General features: G+C 43.4%; 1 protein-coding gene across 2 annotated transcripts in view; it reads right to left on the bottom strand.

The window, feature by feature from the left end:
* CDC42BPA (CDC42 binding protein kinase alpha) overlaps positions 1-18937 on the bottom strand; it is a 1012118-nt gene that overhangs the window by 489891 nt on the left and 503290 nt on the right. For both annotated transcript variants that reach the window (XM_086927989.1, XM_086927990.1), the window contains exon 7: positions 8037-8237. In XM_086927989.1, coding sequence (XP_086784115.1) covers positions 8037-8237 — 201 coding nt within the window. The remainder of the gene's footprint in view (positions 1-8036; positions 8238-18937) is intronic.

Here is an 18937-nt window from a genome sequence, read left to right as displayed (position 1 = left end):
GACAGATAATTTGGAATATGGGAACGGCCTGGTAATTTCAGGTGTACATACCAAGACATTTAGGGCCAGACTTGATTTCTGCAATATTGTATAAGAAGGAACTGCAAAGAGGCTTAGATTGCAAAAGTCCAAGGTGCTGTAGTTCTTTGGCCATTGGCCTAAAAAAAACTGCACCATGTCTTGTAAACTCAGGGCCTCTGAGATACCTGGCATAAAGAGGAGACAAGCTGTTCTTAGTTTGTAGTCTATGACTGTACAGTAGAAAAGCCAAGTGTCTTCAGCAACCAGCTTAAAAGTACAGCACACCAAAGCATCCTCTAGTTTGAACTGCTGTATCACAACGTTTCTTAGTGTTTTATCCAGTTGCCAGAGGCAATTTGGCATGGGGGATCATTTAATCTCGAACTGCATCAGTATAGATAACTTTGGGAGGAAGGTCTGAATAACCTCTAGGACGAAGTTTTTGGGAGATTTGTGGCCTCTTTTCATAGACACATTCTAAAATCTAAAGCTCTCATTTTTGCAAGTATTTCTGCTTGTGAATATTTTAATACTAAAAGGCGGACTGGCAGTGCATTGGAAAGTTCGTGCCTGCATTGGGACATGCACATCTGTTGTGACATGAGACAGGGTTATGCCTGTAGTAAAAACTTGATTGCTCTGCAGCGCAGCAAGTGACAGTATACCATATCCATAATTCAGCCTCAAACGTAGATTTTTTAACAAAACCTGTAGTGGCCTGCACAACTGACTGAGATACTTTATTATTCAACACAAATCATATATCCATGCTACTGCATGGTGTTGCTATTGTCCCCAGTGACCAATATACTCCAAGTAAGATTGTCAGCATTATGTGTAATGTAGTGCTAACATTGCTGGAAAGCAATGGAGCACTGCACAAATATAGGCAAAGGGCCAATTAAGGATCTTTCAGATGGAACAAGTTCTCATCTACATTTACTCAATGGCCAGAAAGAACATAATGGTCTTTGTAGAAGGTGCACAAGGTGCTTCTTGAGAACATACTTTGAAGGAGTGAATCTGATCTCTAGTGAGATATTGGCCCATAATCGCAGTGCATAACATGAGGGCTTTTTATCTGGTATTTTAGAACATTTTGATTTCAGGAAATCAACCCGAATCAAGAATGACCAATAAAGGAACAAAAAAAAGGAATGCGAGGCCAGGAGAGCTGTGGGAAGAATGAGCTACACAAATAATGCTTCTTCGAGATCTTTTTGTCTCTACCACGTTGATTTCTGGAGTTTCCTGACCCACACAAGGGTTCTAGGTCCTTCAGCAGTGGACAGCTGGACAACTCTGAGACACTTGGACTCCGATCACTGGAGAAGGGGCAGAGAGCAGTGTTTTTTCGGGTATGCCCAGTAGTTCCAAGATGATAGCAATGCTTCTCTGCTGGCATTAATCAGAGACACAGTAGAAACTGCTGAAACTACAAGTGCAGGAAAGAGTTGGTGAGGTGTGTGCTAAATTTGCGCAAATTTGAGCTAAAGTATACACCAGCTATGGCTCTGGGGAACACCCACCCAACCCCTCACCCAGATGAGGTGTTATCTCCCTTATGCCCCTGTTGTCAACGTCGAAGCTTTTGGGGCACTAGTAGTCAAGTACACCCTCTGATAACACAGCACAATTAACAGCTGCGTCTCCATGGAGTGTAATCAGCTACAGCACTCTACAATATTTGTGCCGTAAGACACAGAAACCTGGAAATCACACAGGACCCCACCTCTTTGACACAGCCTGAGCATGTGAAAAAAGAGCAGTGTCACCAAGAAAAGGAGGCATCTGGTTCACAATATACCACCCATGGGGTAATGGCAGCCTGCGTAGAGTTGAAAGGATGCACATCACATAGAATGACTGAGTCAACAGTGACCCGGAACAAAGTGACTGGAAACAGGCTGGATGCCTTGTCAGTGAAAACTGTAGGGGGGTGGGTCTGCACTTCAGGCAGTGGGGAAAAATAAGAGGTATTGGAGCCCTTTGAAGCCCAATAACAAGAGGTAAATGATTCTGCAGCCAACTTTAGGAGTGCCTCTTACCTTCCCTAATAAATGTGAAGGATAGGCTTAAATGCCTCCAGGACCGTAGGAGGGCAGCCAACATTACGCTTGCAGGTTGGCAAGGATCTGATATCAACACATGCTTGCGGGGATCTATTGTAGCCTTTATAAGGAGATAGATGATTATGGTTGGTGGCCACCAGCCCAGATATTTTAAGGCGGCAGTGCAGCTACCTATGAGAAGCAAATGCCAGCAAATTACCAGCAATAGCCCTCCAATGCTACCAGGTCGCGACTTGCTTTTCCACCCATAATTCTGCCTCTGGACATAATGGCACTAGAGTATATTAGGCGCCCACTGGCATGCTGCCATTAGTTCATGTGTTTTTTCTGCAACCCACTGATGCATGTAGAACGGAACTAAGTGAACAATGACAAAATACAGCTCAAATCATGCTTGCATACTTCGGGATCTTATCATGGCACTGACTCTTCAAGAGAAGACAGAGGGTGTTGAGTAATCAGCAGGAAGATGACTTATTCACCAAAAATATCAGCATCAAAGGTAACATTGTTCTAATGGACAAATCTTTCCACAGATTTCTCACATAAACAATAAGTCTCACAGCAATATCTCTTTGGGAGGTAGGATCGCCTAGTGCCAGTTAACCAACATAGCTTGGGCAAAGTATCCATCATAGTATGCCTGAGACTTGAGGAAGTAGCAATTGCCATAGTAAGTAATGATAACCATATGGCCAACCTGCAGATGTTAGCAACCGGGAAACATCTGGAAAGAGCCTGTAGCAGTAAAGGCTATGTTAGAATGAGCAAGATTACTCTACAAAAGTTGTTAATGGCACCCAAGTAAATTAAGCCCCAACTGGAACACTGGCATCTTTCCTAACCAAGGCCCTTCTCCTCATTTCCCACAGGCAATCTTTAATTATTCAGACTGTTACCCTTACTGGCCTGACGATGATCCTATTATTTTTTTAATCGGATCGAAACATCGTCGACTAATGTAAACAGTTTGCACATTAATCGAATCTGATAAAAAAGTGTATTTACTGTTTCCTCAAGCTTGTTAGAAATTGTGTTAAACATTCCACACGCTACCTTTTCTTGCCTGATATGTTCCTGTCCTAAAGTGTACTTGTCATGTGTTTATGTAGGATGCAGGATTGTGTCCCACTGTATTGATGTGTTTATACCTTTGGTTTTGAAATTTTTGAATGATTACATTGACTGTCCGGCTGGACACTCTTAATATAGCACTGATTGGAGTCTATATTTATCCTGATGACCATACTGTTCTTTTTAAGGACCATTGTTCTAATACTAAACTGTTACCCAAGGTCCTTATCTACCTTTCGGGATCCCTTGTGTTTTTGAAAATATGTAGAAGGTTTTGGTGGCAGGCTTCTTGGGTACCAAGGTAGTGTGACCTCCTCAGACAGGCAAAAGAACTCTAACTGGTACCACTCAATTGCCTTGCATTCAGCTGTGGCATTTGGGAATTTGGGTGGGCACTTCCCAAGGATAGGCCACAGACCTCTTTCTTTTTGGTCCCTTTGTGCAAAGGGAGTTCCACCTCCAAAATTGAGATTTATGCTAGAAAGCACATCTTGGTGGAAGGAGGGCAGTGCAAGGAATAGGAAAGGTACGGCATAGCCCTTGTGGATTTGCTGGATAATCCATTGATCTGTCATGATTGCTTCCCAACTGGTGGAAAAATGGAAGATCCTCCTCCTCTTCAGAAGATGATGATATGGGAGGAGGTGGGGTGGAAATCAAAAGAGGTTTTGTGGCACCATAACTGGTAGAAGATGCTGGCTACTGCGGTTTATTCCCTCCCTGAGAAGCATCCCTGCCTGAAAGAAGTGATATAGCTATTGCTGGATTGCCTGCACAGACTAAGAAAGTTGCCTTTGCAGATAATACTGCTCCACCTAGCAACAAACTCGAAATTTCCTATTGTGTTGGTGGAATTAAGACACGGGGTAAGATAGGCGCAATACCTAAGCTGAAGTGCTACACGGGGTTGTCAGCCTTCTCTTTGAACAGTCTTTCGCCATCAAACCATATCTCCATAAATGTGGCAGGAGAATCAAGTGGAACACATCCAAGGTTGTCACCGCAGAGTGATAGTTGTTACCACAGATCAAGCAACAGTGTCTGTGAAGTTCGGGCCACAATTAAAGGTCTGTTTGGATGCATGCAAGCAGTCATTGACTAAATCCGAAAATTACTTTTTCATAGTCGGGCAAAAATTGCCAAGTAATGCAAAGGATGGACATAATGACCCAGAAGGCAGGTGGCATTAGCAGTGTTGAGGGGCCAGGGTACCAGACAAAAAGACCTTTTTCGCCAAAGTGTCAAGCTTTTTTAACTTCACCAGGAGGCGCTGTAGGGAAGGTGTTTGGGTTCCGATTCCAAGAGCAGGTTTGTTCAACCAGACTTTCCAGGGATGGGTGAAAGAACGTCTGGCAATATGTCTGGTGACGGCTGGTCCGAAAAATAGTTTTTCCCATGCAGCCTAATACAATTCAAGCAGACTTCACTGGATGGAAGCAACCTCCATTACTGAGGAAAACATTTCCAATATCTCAATCAAAATATTAGCCTTCATCTCACAAAGGGCATGATCAAGCCCAGGGGTTCAGCTTCTAGACATGCACCAGTTATAAATGAGGTGACTAACTCTGAGGCAGGGCCAAAGTGGTAAGGGATGTACCCTTGTGGTGAGGTATCTAGGCCACCCATATTTTGCAATTCCAGATGTAAGCCAGCATTAGTATTAAAATTGGGAAGGTGGTTAACAGCCTCCAACTTGTCATCTTTTGTATGGCCATAATTGTTGTCGATCACTGTGAGGGTTTTAAAGTCAGGGGCCAGAAATCTCCTGCAACCAGGCAAATTTCTGATTTCTAGGCAGATGCTCTGCCAGGGGAACATCATTAAAGTTGACAATACCATTTTTCCTCACAACAAGGGTAATGTATTCAGACTTTTTTACCATCATGAGCAGCATCGGCGTTGGCTCCAAGAGTTGCTTCTTCGTCAGTGAAGATGGAGGAGCCAAATGAGCAAAGGATGGCACCTTGGCAGTATGTAACTTGTTTTAAGGCCCATGGGGGTGCAGTGTTGGGGAATCCACAACATGAGTCACCAAACCAGCAGAAAAGTTCTCTGCTTTGACAGGTGCCCCAAAGGAGCAATTGTCATCTTGAACTAGTTCATCATAGCAAGCCAATAAGGCCCAGAACTCCAGTCTCTTCTATTTCAATGTCAGGAACTTCTCTGAAGCCGAGAAAGAGTTCAGAACTGGAGAATGTCAACAAGATTCTGAATGGATCTGGGAGCGGGACTGTTTCACCAAGGAAGAAGAGGACTTCTCTTTCCTATGGTGCTTGTTTGTGGAAAGGTCTCTTTGGAGATCGTAGCCTGACAGGTGACTTCACTTTGACTGAAAGAGATTATTAAGCATCTCCCTATGGGAGTTAGCCAGAAACAACTTGGCATCCCAGTCCCAGACCGCTTTTGGGTGCATGGAGATAGTAGAATCCCAGAATAAAGTGCTGGACTCGGAGATCCTAGAAACAATATTTAATTGTAATGCTGATCCAAACTGGACATCATCATGTGGTATCTGTGACAAGACTTGAAGATGTAGATTCAGGAGGAGACATTTAACACATTTAACCTAGTTGCTTTCTAATGCTGATGAATTTCATCACTGAAACAGAGAGAGGGCTTCAGACTTGCATTGAACAGGTGTGTAATAAAAGGAAGTACTGCCAGTGGAGGCGCTTGGCACAAAACTTAGGTGTCATCATGCCCGGAGGCGGCGTCATGGCTGTAGTAACTTGGCGCCACCTGGCAGGGCTGGAGGGATATTGCTAGGAAAATGGTTTTCCAGACCAAGTTAAATCCTGGAAGGATAGTTCTTAAGGTGAGGAATCCACAGGAAGATATATCCATCAGAAAAGGTCTTTTCATTTGATTACTCTCATACATAAACCTGTAGCTGAGTTGTTATTGTCATGAATGTGTGTAAATTTATGCCCCAAATCTATAACCTCAAAATCTTTAGAGGACGTTTTGATGCCTTCGCATTGTTAGGAGTGCCTACTGCTAGTTCATTGACATCCGCTGCATTACCTTTAGGGGCATTCAAGAACAGAAATATACACACTTATAATTTTTGGTGAATTTAGAAAGTGGCAAATTTTAGTGCATTGTGTATGTTTTGATTTATAACGAGTGCAAAACCTGTCCCTGCATATTATCGAACACTTTATTCAGGTTTAAATGAAAATTCTATAAAAGATGTTCATGAAAAAAATAATTACAGTAGGAACATCAAAGAATGGAAAAACTTGGGGAGGGGTTGTTCAAATGTCATCCAGTAGCAAAGGAAGTGGGACTACTGCAACACTTGTATGTTTGAGTTTTATTTGTCGTTATGGCTGCGGTAAATAAGCATATGTCGTGTTTTCATTGTCCAGAGAAAGGTTCTACCACAATCTCAAAACACTGGTGGGAAACATACATGCAAAACAGACACTGATTTTCCTATTAGTGTGCTCCATTGTGTGTTGAATACAAGTCCCAATTGGTGAAAAGGTAATACCTTTGTTAGACAACACTTGGGAAACACCAAAACCGGTGTACAAATCATCGTATGAAAACAACTATTATAAATATTGCCACCTAGGTTTTAGCACTAAATCTGAAACACTTGCTATTGACACTTGTATTGAGTCTTTCGCCTTCCACCGACGTAAACAAATATTTTTATAGGAAAAACTAGACAGAAGTCCTATTGAATATCATGCCGTGAGCACAACATATACAAAAGGCATTAAATGTTTTACAGTTATAAAAAGTAAATATACTGCCATCTAAAAGAGTACAGGTTTGCAAAAAGGAATTTTTAAAAAGTAATCCAAAAATACATTTAAAAACACATGTAATGAAAATAAATGTTGGCCTACCAGCTCTGACACAGATTGGACTGATTGTTAGGCGATTGTGCACACGTGCACACAAGCAAAGGGCCAACAAGAAGACGGATACTTGGCTTATCCAATGGCCCATTCTTTGTGATTTGATAGGTAGAAGCGAAATGTGACTGGAACTTGAACAGACCAATGCATAAAGAGGGCTGACCAAAAACCAATATATGTATAAATGTATTAATGTATGTATTTGTATTATGTTTTTTGGAAAACATAAGGCTTTTAACCAAAGGTGACCCCTCCAATAGAGTGGAGGGGCGGCGCCACCCTGCACAAATAAAACGATAATAAAATGGGTTTTAAACATGTTTTATTACTGTTTTATTTTAATCCCCTAGACCCGCCTCCAGGACTCTGACGAGTCCTGGGGGTGAGTCCAGTGGGATGTTAGTGGTAGTGCACTCCCTTCACTGCGCATGAGGTTTGCCCGCCCGTCTTAGGTCGGCCAAACCCTCATGTGCAGTGAATCATTCTCCAGCCCCAGCTGTGTTGCAGGGGATGGAGAGAGCAGGCACAGGCTCCCCATCTGCCTCGGAACGCAAGTTGCCAGCGGGCAGGCCAATCCCGACGCTGCTATCAAGCAGTGTCATAATTGGCCGCAGTGCAGTCTGGAAGCCTGCATCCAGAAGCAGGAAGAGCGCGAGATGATGGTGTTGGTTGGGGCATTCATGTAAGTTTCTTTATTTGAATATTTGTATCCCAGACTCCGCCCCCCTCTCCCCTTCCTTCCAGTCCACCTCACCGCTTTGGCAGGGGACGAGGCGCTACTGCTTTCAACACAATAAAGCGGTCACTAGGACAGACCTAAAAAAATAGTCAAACTCACAAAATGCTGTCTCAAAGATAACACAGGTTTATGAGCCTCTTATCATAAATTTATGTAACCTAATTTGCAAGAAAAGCCATATGCAATTTGCTCATACTCTGCAGTGCTCCTTATCAATAACAATATTACTATCTTGCAACACAAAAAAATACTAACTTTGTGATTCATAATTTTTCCATAGGTCTCCACGAGGGACTCCGCATAGAAGGGTGTTTCGCCGTAGAGCATTTCATACATGCAGACGCCAAGAGACCACCAGTCACACTCCGGCCCATACTTCCCCTTCCCGTCCTCCATGGCTTGCAGGATTTCTGGAGAGATGTAGTCAGGAGTTCCAACAGCCACTGAAGATTGGACCTGTGGAGATTGGAAGTTTAGCATCTTTAGCCAATCAATTTCACTTTGTCACATACAGTTTTGACATTATATTCTCTTTTTTTTTTAAACCATTTAGTTTTGGCAAACGTTTGGCTTCTGTAAAAAAAAGAAAATGTATAACAGGACTTTTTCAAAATAAATGATAAGATTTGTTTGAAAAAGCATTATAATTAATAATGATTCATTGTAATGCTTAACTTATGGGCTTCCGGACTATTTGGTGAGTGAGTTGAACGACTATGGCAAGGATCTAGGTACTAAAAAAAGTGCACAATCAACATTAATATACGCGGTCCGATGAGGCAGTGTCAACCTGCGTCTTAGTGAACAATAACTAGGGATCAGGATTCAAATCTTAACTTGATACAGAGAACTACACCCGATCACCTTTGAATAATCTAAGAATTTATCATTACCAATGTAGAAAAAACTAGTCATGGAATGGGTTTTCATCTGCATGACTCTTCCTCAGGTATAAGCGCCAAAAGAGCACACCAAGCTCCCCAGCAGCGATTCGAGGCAACCATTAAACACATGTAGACAGTGTGGAAGCAATGGCCAGTCACTTGCCAGTAATGCACACATTTTAGCATTTGTACTGTTCCCATTCCAAATCCCAAATACGCAAGCCACTGAAACCACTATCCTAATAAGCAAGTATGTCATCCCCCACAAAGGACTCATTAGCACGGTTGCAGAATAATATTTCTCCATTTACACACAAACGGCAGACAGGGCTAACAGGAAGCGAAATGCTTCCCCACCCTATCCCCTAACAAATTACTTAAAATACTAGGAACCAGCAAGATGTACACAAAAAAATCGTTATGCTATCCGAGAAATTTTAAAAGCAGGATTAATAAGACCACAATTTACCAACCTTAAACTTTAATTTCATAGCCCCCCACCCCCCTTCACGGGGGCATAGCTGCGACAGTTGTCTTATTGATGTCATATATCGCTTTTTTTTTTTGCTTCTTAAGAAAGGTATGCGATATCCCCTGATGTGTTCTGATAGTACTGTATGTTTAATAAGACGAAATACAGTTCAGACGAAAAATATTTAGTACGCGAGTTTGCTCTGGACAACCATAAGTAAAACTGAAACAACAAGTAAAGTAGTAAAGAAAGAGAGAACGAAGTCAAGGTGAGAAAGACAGGGCAAGAGTAAGAGAGGAATTAGGTCAGTTATTGGAAAGAAGAAAATAAGGAAGAGGGGAGTCTGAGAGAGAAAGAGAGTGAGGGCCAGAAAGAAACAACCAGACGTAAGACAGAAGAAACAAGTCAGGTACTGAGAAACTCACCGCCGCAGCCCGGCTTGGACAGGAAGTCAGGCAACCTGTGGTGGGACGGAGGCAGGCCGCAAAAAGACAGGAAGCAGACGGGAGCCTATCCCGCGCTCCTGTGCCCCTGAAGCCAGCCGGAAGTTAGCTTGTGAGCTAGCGGGGCTCCCATGCTCGTGGAGAGCCCTGCCTGTTGCCGAGACTGACCCGCTGCCGAGGGAGAGAGGGACACGCGGAAAGAGCCCGGTGAGTGGGGGGAGGAGGGAGATGTGTGCACGTGTGCGTGTGTCTGTGCGTGTGCGTGTGTCTGTGTGTGCGCGTGTGTCTGTGTGAGCGCGCGTGTGTCTGTGTGTGCGTGTGTCTGTCTCTGTGTGTGTGTGTGTGTGCGCGCACGCGTGTGTCTGTGTGTGTGTGTGGGTGTGTGTGTGTGTGTGTGTGTGTGTGTGTGCGCGCGTCCTGATCCATTGTGACTGTGAACAGAGTGCTGGAATCGGAGCACGTGTTCACACGCGCGATCTGATCCAATTCCGGCATGCTGCGTGTGCCCATCTCTTGTCTCCTGGGACGCAGAGCCGGTGACTATAGGTCTCGTGGCGAGACAGCGCTTCGCACTGTAATCGCCAGGGCAAGCCCTAAAAACGGGCCATTCTCTTGAATTTTTCAACAGATTCCTCCAGTATTTAAACATCCAGGATTCCTCAGATATGTATCCTAAGTTTTGTATCAATGTCACTATACAAAGACTATTGTGGTTGCGTACAAGAATGAGCATTCTTCACATTGCTCTGCAATGGCACACCTGATCACACACTCCTATGCAAGCTGAAAAAACATGGCCCTTGTGCTCGCATAGCAAAGGGTGCAAGGGTGTCAACTTTAATCACACAAACAAAGGAGGGTGGGGGGGGGGGGGGGGGGGGTTAAGTCAACACACGTCCTCCCTAAGCAGTAAGAAAAAACACAACAAAGTTAGGAAGCTGGAATGATTGTGAATTAACAAAACCCTGTGTGGGCTTTTGGAAACTCTGGCAAGAAGGAAGACCCATCTTTTTGGAAGAGAAAGCGTCACCCACAACTTGTGGCATGCTTCATGGTTGCCTATACCTCTCCCACCCTGGTGAGATGGTACCACTAGGGTGGAGTCAGCTCGTCCGATACACTGTTTTATGTGAGGGTACAATACCCAACAATCTGCCAAGAAGATATTAACAGTTGTTAATGGGGGAAAGGACGAGGAATCCCTTGTTCTCAAGTTGCAGATATATTAGGTACCCACCTTAGTGAACCTATTATCAGTGCCAGTTAGAACTCCAGAGGAAAGCCCTCGATCACAGCCTCGTTGGTGGAAGTGGGACCCATGGTCAGAAAGTAAAAATGGGTGAGGTATTGCCATAGGGGCATATGTAGTCGTTTGCAGTCCCCACACAACCTGATGGTATATTTGGTTAACAATTGCAGTATGCTGGGTGCAAGGGAACTGCCTAATCCTGTTTTATCGTGTCATAATGAAAATATTACTCCATTTTTACTAGTCTGCGACTACAGAGGACATCGTCCAAGCCTGACCGGGAAGCTGTTATCCCCCTGGTTAGGGTAAGGAACTGAATCTAATTTTAATTTGCATGTTGGTATGTCACTTTACACGTGTGCTGCTGTGTGGCTTGCAGTGCAGTTTCACTAGTGTTCCATAATAAGAAATAAGGTCTCTGCATGAGGAATACCAACCTTTCTCTATAAATTTTGTGACTTTTCTTTTCTTCCTTTAGGCGCAATTTATCACAAACAAGGTAGGACTCACCTTAGTATAACTGGTTTCACACAGTGATTTTTAATGGTGAATAGGCCAGTCCATTAGGGATCCTTGGGCCTGATGCATGGCCGTTACCGCTTTAGGCAGTTAGTACGGGCAGAAATATGTTGGCATAAGGGGGTATGATTGAGTCATTGTACTTACATTCTGTCTCAGAATTGCTTTTATACGAACATGAGGCTCCCAATAATAAAGGCGATAACCTGGATACCTGGAGGTATTTTTTAGCTTATCTTAATCCCTCACTGTTCAGAAATACATTGTCTAAGAAATCCCTCTCCCCGCACTGGTGGTACCATCCTACCAGGGTGGATAGGTTGCCTATGATGAAGCATGCCACAAGCTGTGGGTGAGGCTTCTCCTTCCAAAATTTGTCTTTTTCGCTAGAGCTTCCGAAAAGCCTAAGTAGGGCATTGTTAATGTACAATTATTGAGGGGTAACAAACCCCCTTCACCACAGTGTATGCACTTTATGTGTTTTCCTACAAGGATGTCAAGCCACTACTAAATCCTCCTTCCTTTACGAAAGTTAGCAGTGTCATATGTCTATATGCGTATTAGTGGTGCTTCTTATCCCATTGTCATCTCTAAATGCTTTTATTTATGTTTTTTTAACCACCAATAGGACTATTTTTCAGTTTATTTTTCTTCTGCACTTGCAGTTGGAAGTAAGAGCCATGAATGCAGGCTTGCCCTAGGAAAACTGGAAAAGATAGGAGACTGGAGGTCGCCTAGGAGGAGAAGGTAGCAACCACCGCCCATGAGAATACCACAAACCTGCCTGAGGTGTGTACCGCCCCTCTAGAGTCACCACTAGCACCATTCGTCGTTCTGAGTCAAGAGCCTCCTCAAATATGGAGCGTGAAACCTGAACCCTCTGGTACGCAAACTCCCTAAGAGAGTATGGTAGGAGAAAACCATTGAGCACTTCAAGAGGTGAGTACGAAATGAGACACCTGAGAGAAGAGACCTAATGGATGAGAAAAGGGGACAGGGGAATGGCGAGGAAATATAAGTGGGCAGTTACTGATTCTAAGTCAAAAGAGTGACAGCTCGGTTAACTCTACCAGACAGTGTGTCTCTCCACCCAAGAGCAACAACTGCCATCAGAGGACGTGCAGCTATAAGCATGCTCCTGAGCTCCCAACACCTTCAGGCAACCTCCTGGTCAGCTGTGTTCTACAGATCAAGTCTTTGGCTACAGCTGCTCTAGGGGACATGTGGCGTCTGCCTGATACTATCTCCTTCCTTGGACCACTTGATGCTGTTGCATCTACAATAATCCAGGTGAATATCACTGCTCTCTACTTTTCTGTAAGCAAGAGTTAGATTGCTGCAGGTTGAAGTTTGAGTAGGTCACCTTAAGGTACTGGATGGGGTGTGACTTGCACTCTGAATGGAGTTGCAGGTGTTAATTCCTGGCAATCTGCTATCTCTCACACAAGGGTGATAATCTGTGGCAACATGCTTGCCCTGTCATAATGATGGTAATTTCCAGATAAAATGCAGACCTTGGCATAATGGTGGTAATTCCTGGCAGCATCCTGGTACTGGCACATCGGTGTTAACCTATGGGAACATGCTGGTCCTGGCTCAATGGTGCTAATTCCTGGCAACAATCCAGCCTTGGAACAATGGTGGTTATTCCTGGTAAAATGTCAGCCTTGGGACAATGGTGGTCATCCCTGGGAACATACTGAACCTGGGACACTGGTGCTTGGTAAACATTGTGCAGACATGTCTAAACTATTTTTTGGATCATCAATAAATTCTCCTGGCTCCAAGGGGTCAGTTGTGTCACCAACCAACATTGCTTTGAGGGTTGCCCTTATTCTGGGTTTTCTTCTGGAGTTAATTGTGCCTATCATAAGTGTAAATTTTAAGTGTCCCAGGACAATTCTACTATTGTCTCAGCTGCTAATTGCATGTGAGTACAGAAAGCAAGGTCCGGGAGGAACAAAGAGCAGCATCTTTACTTCCTTGGTCTCTGGCAAGCTGGTTTTACTAGTGAACAACCAAGCACACCTCTGGCAAATTCTGCTACGACTCCATGTCTTTTTCAAAGGACATGTATTTTCCTCTCCTTTACATCAACCAATCAGGGTATGAAGGGAGAAGAGAAAATGTGAGCCAATCACTAACAGATGCGGTGAACAAGAAAACAGTAGAAATATGGGCTTACTTTCTGACTTAATAGACGATTGCACACTGATATTTTGAGAGTACTAAACCCAAGAGAAAAATATTTTAACTTGACATCCTGTGTGCATGGAACTTGCATACTCGCAGACTATTTTCTAACATCAATGAACTTGCTACCATCTGTATCATCCACTGCCATTCTGAAGGTGGGGTATGAAATAATGTCTGGTTCTTCAGCGCCTAAAGTTAGACATCAGTGGATCACAGAAAAAGTAGGAATTTGTTTCAGATAGTGTGGGTTTTGTGAAATCTGATCAAACAGTGGGCAGATAGTAAAGTCATAGGGGCATATTCGTGAGGACCACATAGATAGGCCATCTGAGGGCTAGGGGGACTTAGCAGGACTTTGAGAGAGTGATCGGAGATGTTACTGTGCAGTACAACACCTCCCCTTCTCCTGAACTGTTTACCTGAATGTCCTCTTTACAACTCAAATAATAAAGGCAATGCACCAATTAACAAGGCAATATTATGGGGTACAAGCAGGCTGACTGTTTGCTACCAACCTCAGGAAGAGAGAACTTGTTGGCAATTCTGATTATATTAGTGACTTTTCTAGTTATTTTCACCCACGTATTTATTTCCAAACAGTCTCTGACTCAAGACTTAGTGGCCTGTTTCTTAGCCAGTAAATCCCTACCTAAATTGACTCAAGCAGCAGGTGCTACTCTGGGAGCCAGCATTTCAGAGGAGGAGATTATTAGGGCCAGAGATGACATGACCACAATTAGGACCTTGGGAGATGATGCGTACCCTACTGGATGTTATAATATCAACAAAGACAAGATTGACCAATGTTTTGCAAGGTCTTTAAATAAGTCGAAAATACGGGACACCTTCTTCATGAATTCAACCAGGCAATTCTCTTTCTTATCTCACAATCTGTTGAAGATCCACTTAAATATGCTAATTATAGGTCAAAATCATTACTAAACGAGAACATTTACGGCTTACCTTACACACAAATAGCAGGTGGGTTTTGGCTCTAGACTGTCGTCAGTGAACGACTAGAGGACATTAATGCACCTAATGTGGAAAGGTAGAAATAACTAGGATGACAAAATTCTCCTATCATTTGATGTCCAAAAGTCTTTTTATTTGTGTTGGTTGGGGATACTGGTAAGCAGGATTAGGACTTGATTTGAGAAGTTAAACAGCTGTATTCGAAACCAATGCCCAGAACAATTGCGGGAGATTCTTCCCGGTGTGGTTCAGATGAAAAGGGGAAACAGATAGGGCTTCCCGCTCTCTCAGTTGTTAGTTCTCCTGGCTCTAGAACCACTGGCAACTAAGATCTGCCAATCAACAGATGTCACACATATGGCCAACAAAAATTCTTCTTATATGCCCATGACATCCTTTTTAACATTATCTTATCCGGAAACTTTAAAGACTACTTTCTACTTCTAATATCTAAATTATCACCATTCTATGGGCCTTATTATGATGTTTGGCGGAAAGCCATCCGACAGGTCGTTGGAGGCTTGCCGCACGACCTCATAGGTTTCTGTCCGACAGCCGTATTATGATACTGGCGGTCGAAGGGAAACCCGCGGGGGAATTACACTCTGCTTCCGACGGGCTCTGAGAGCCCGCTGGAGTGGTGGGAGGAATTGTAATCCAAAAATGACAGCAGAGCGCCTAGCCCCTGGCCTCCTGGCCCGCCACTATAGGGCCTGGGAGGTACCTATGCTGTCCCCCTAAACATCCCTGCCCCGTGTGGCAGGCACCTGGCTGCCACATCGTGCAGGCATGTTTGAAGGCATCCATTTTTCTATTGCAGGTTGTGCTGCACCCCTTTTCCGGAGTCTGCACAATAGAAAAATGGATGTTTCCGACCACCTATACTGCGGTCGCATCTGAATACTGCAGGTGGAACCGCCAACTAATAGTCTGGCAGTTCCATTCCTGCTACAGTGTTGGTCGGTCGCTCCTCCTACCGGCATCGTAATCAGGCCAATTATTGGGTCTAAATGTGAAGCTGTGCCCAGGATGACATTTACTAGTTTGGCCTCACTAAGCTTTTACTTTAAGGTCGTTCCTAAAAACATTAAATATCTAGGCATTTTGCTCAAACCAGAGCCTGTCATGTATCAGCTACCCTACACCTCCACTGCAAATGAAGTCTGCTAAAAATAATTCAAGTGGCCTTGCCTACAGTTATTCCTCTGGGGTAGAGTATAAATAGCAAAAATGAATACAGCATCAACATTTTTTTGCACTAAGATTTATTTATATTTTAGACATGCTCCCCCATGGGTTCATACATCTTATCTGAAAGCTGAACAATAATCAAAACATTGGGAGGAGTGTAATGAAGTCGGTTCCAGAGTCAGGAAAGCAGTTTAAAGGAGATTTATTGTAGAGCATATATAATCAGTCCATAACAGTAAACCTGGGTCGTAACTGTCATCCCACGGAATCCGGAACACAGCAGTGTTCCTGATTCCAGGCATGACACAACAACCCCACACATCCCCCTTCGTAAAGGAAAATTACAGTGACATAAGCAAATGATAAAGAACAAGAACTGGCAAATAATACACAATGTGGATACTGGAAAGAAAAGACTTAAGTATGAATACCTGGAAAACAAATTACATAATACACAAATTGAATCACCTATAAAGATGATAGTCTTTAGACCACATACGAACATGACATTTCCTCTGTGCACGTTGGACAGGCACATTGTCAACAGAAGAACAGGAAGACTTATTTTCAGGGAAACTGTGAAGGGTTGTAGAACCAGAGAATTTCCTCCAATTACTTGCACCATTGGAAGACCTCAAGCCGGATGGAACTCTAGACTCTGGTGACACATCCTTGGGCCACAACCACCTAGGAACCTTAACCACCCTAGACAAGTTCCACACGTTACCGTCTGAAAGTTCAACAACTTGTCTTCCAACACGCGTGACCATCAAAGGACTGGAATACCGTGACTCACCAGACTTGACATTTCTACACTTCTTGACACGGACCCAATCATTGACACAGAACTGGGAAGAACCACTACATGGAGCACGATCAACCCCAACAGCCCTACTGGTACCAAGCATTCTCACCCAAGGTTGAGTCAAGTTGGAGCCACTCCTCCTCCCTCTCATCTTCTCAAAAGGAGACAGGTCACCCATACTCCTGGGTGTGTTTCTGTAACACCACAGAACTTCACTAATGGTTTGTTTACAATTTCTTCCATTCTGCAAGGCAAGTTGAAGACCTTCCTTAAACACCCTGATCCACCTCTCAACGATGCCATTACTTTTGGGATAATACACTGACACACGTTTATGTTTGATACCATGACGCTCCAAAAACTCTCTCATCTCCAGGGATACAAATTGCACACCATTGTCAGTTGTAATAGATTCTGGAAAACTTTCCCTTTCAAACACTTCATTCAAAAACTTGATCACTACACTAGATGTTATGCTAGAAACCATCTTTACCTCAGGCCATTGAGACAACTGGTCTATCAAAATTATAGCGTACATCACACTCTTGTTAAATGACAAAGGACCAGCAATATCCAATGATACACTTTCCCAAACCCGTGAAGGTCTGGATATGGGAAACCGTTCACACGGAATATGCTTTTGAGACTTATCACTCAAACAGCAATCCAAACAGTCTCTGACATGCCGTTCTATGCACTTATCCATTGCTGGCCACCAAAATTCACTTCTAATCCTTCTTTTCATGGATGTCATTCCAGGATGTCCTTCGTGAAGCCATTTCTAAAATCTTAGGTTGTAATTCACGAGGGACCACTAATTGCAGACCTCTAAACAAAACTCCTTCGACAACCGACAATTCCTGAGCGACATGAAAGAAAGGAAGAAACTCATCAGACAACAACTCTTTGCGTGGCCACTGGGTTTTTACAAAATTACAAATATCACCAAGAACAGAATCACTACCGCACGCCAATTTCCATGCATCCTCATCAATGCAACCTTTGGAGATTTCACAAATTGACACAACATTATCATCATCCTTATCTTCTTCAACAACATTGTCATCAGGAATGGGCAATCTAGACAAACAGTCAGCTAACACATTCCTAATACCAGGGATATATTCTACTTTAAAATGAAAATCCTGAAGCTTGTATTGCCATCTGGCAATCCTTGAAGTCGCTTTTCCACAACCTTTGGTAGTAAATAAATTCACTAAAGGGCGATGGTCAGACCAAAGCTTAAAAACAGTGCCGTACACATACTTGCGGAAATATTCTATGCCCCACCAGCAAGCAAGAGCTTCATTTTCTAAAGTGGAATATTTGCACTCAGCATCCCTTAAAGGTCTAGATGCGAATCCAATTGTTACCAATTGGCCCTTTTGACGCTGCATTAAAACCACACCAACACCTACATTACTAGCATCAGTGATGATAAATGAACAATGTGCAGTATTAAACGTTGCTAAAGCAGGTGCAGATACGATGTTTTGTTTCAACAACAAGAACTCTTTTTTGCAATTTTCATCCCAAAGAAATGGAACATTTTTTTTCATCAAGTTCCTCATGCTCACAGTCTTATCAGAGAACAGGGGAATCATTTAACAAGAGTGTGATGTACGCTATAATTTTGATAGACCAGTTGTCTCAATGGCCTGAGGTAAAGATGGTTTCTAGCATAACATCTAGTGTAGTGATCAAGTTTTTGAATGAAGTGTTTGAAAGGGAGAGTTTTCCAGAATCTATTACAACTGACAATGGTGTGCAATTTGTATCCCTGGAGATGAGAGAGTTTTTGGAGCGTCATGGTATCAAACATAAACGTGTGTCAGTGTATTATCCCAAAAGTAATGGCATCATTGAGAGGTGGATCAGGGTGTTTAAGGAAGGTCTTCAACTTGCCTTGCAGAATGGAAGAGATTGTAAACAAACCATTAGTGAAGTTCTGTGATGTTACAGAAACACACCCAGGAGTATGGGTGACCTGTCTCCTTTTGAGAAGATGAGAGGGAGGAGGAGTGGCTCCAACTTGACTCAACCTTGGGTGAGAATGCTTGGTACCAGTAGGGCTGTTGAGGTTGATCGTGCTCCATGTAGTGGTTCTTCCCAGTTCTGTGTCAATGATTGGGTCTGTGTCAAGAAGTGTAGAAATGTCAAGTCTGGTGAATCACGGTATTCCAGTCCTTTGATGGTCACGCGTGTTGGAAGACAAGTTGTTGAACTTTCAGACGGTAACGTGTGGAACTTGTCTAGGGTGGTTAAGGTTCCTAGGTGGTTGTGGCCCAAGGATGTGTCACCAGAGTCTAGAGTTCCATCCGGCTTGAGGTCTTCCAATGGTGCAAGTAATTGGAGGAAATTCTCTGGTTCTAGCTTCGCGCGTAACCAAGATGGCCGCGTGAGCAGAGGGCTCCTGAGACCCTCG

Source organism: Lissotriton vulgaris, chromosome 6, assembly GCF_964263255.1.
Source record: "Lissotriton vulgaris chromosome 6, aLisVul1.2, whole genome shotgun sequence".
Lineage (NCBI taxonomy): Eukaryota > Metazoa > Chordata > Amphibia > Caudata > Salamandridae > Lissotriton > Lissotriton vulgaris.
The sequence above is the reverse complement of the archived record's forward strand: the minus strand, read 5'-3'. Positions and strand labels throughout refer to the sequence as shown.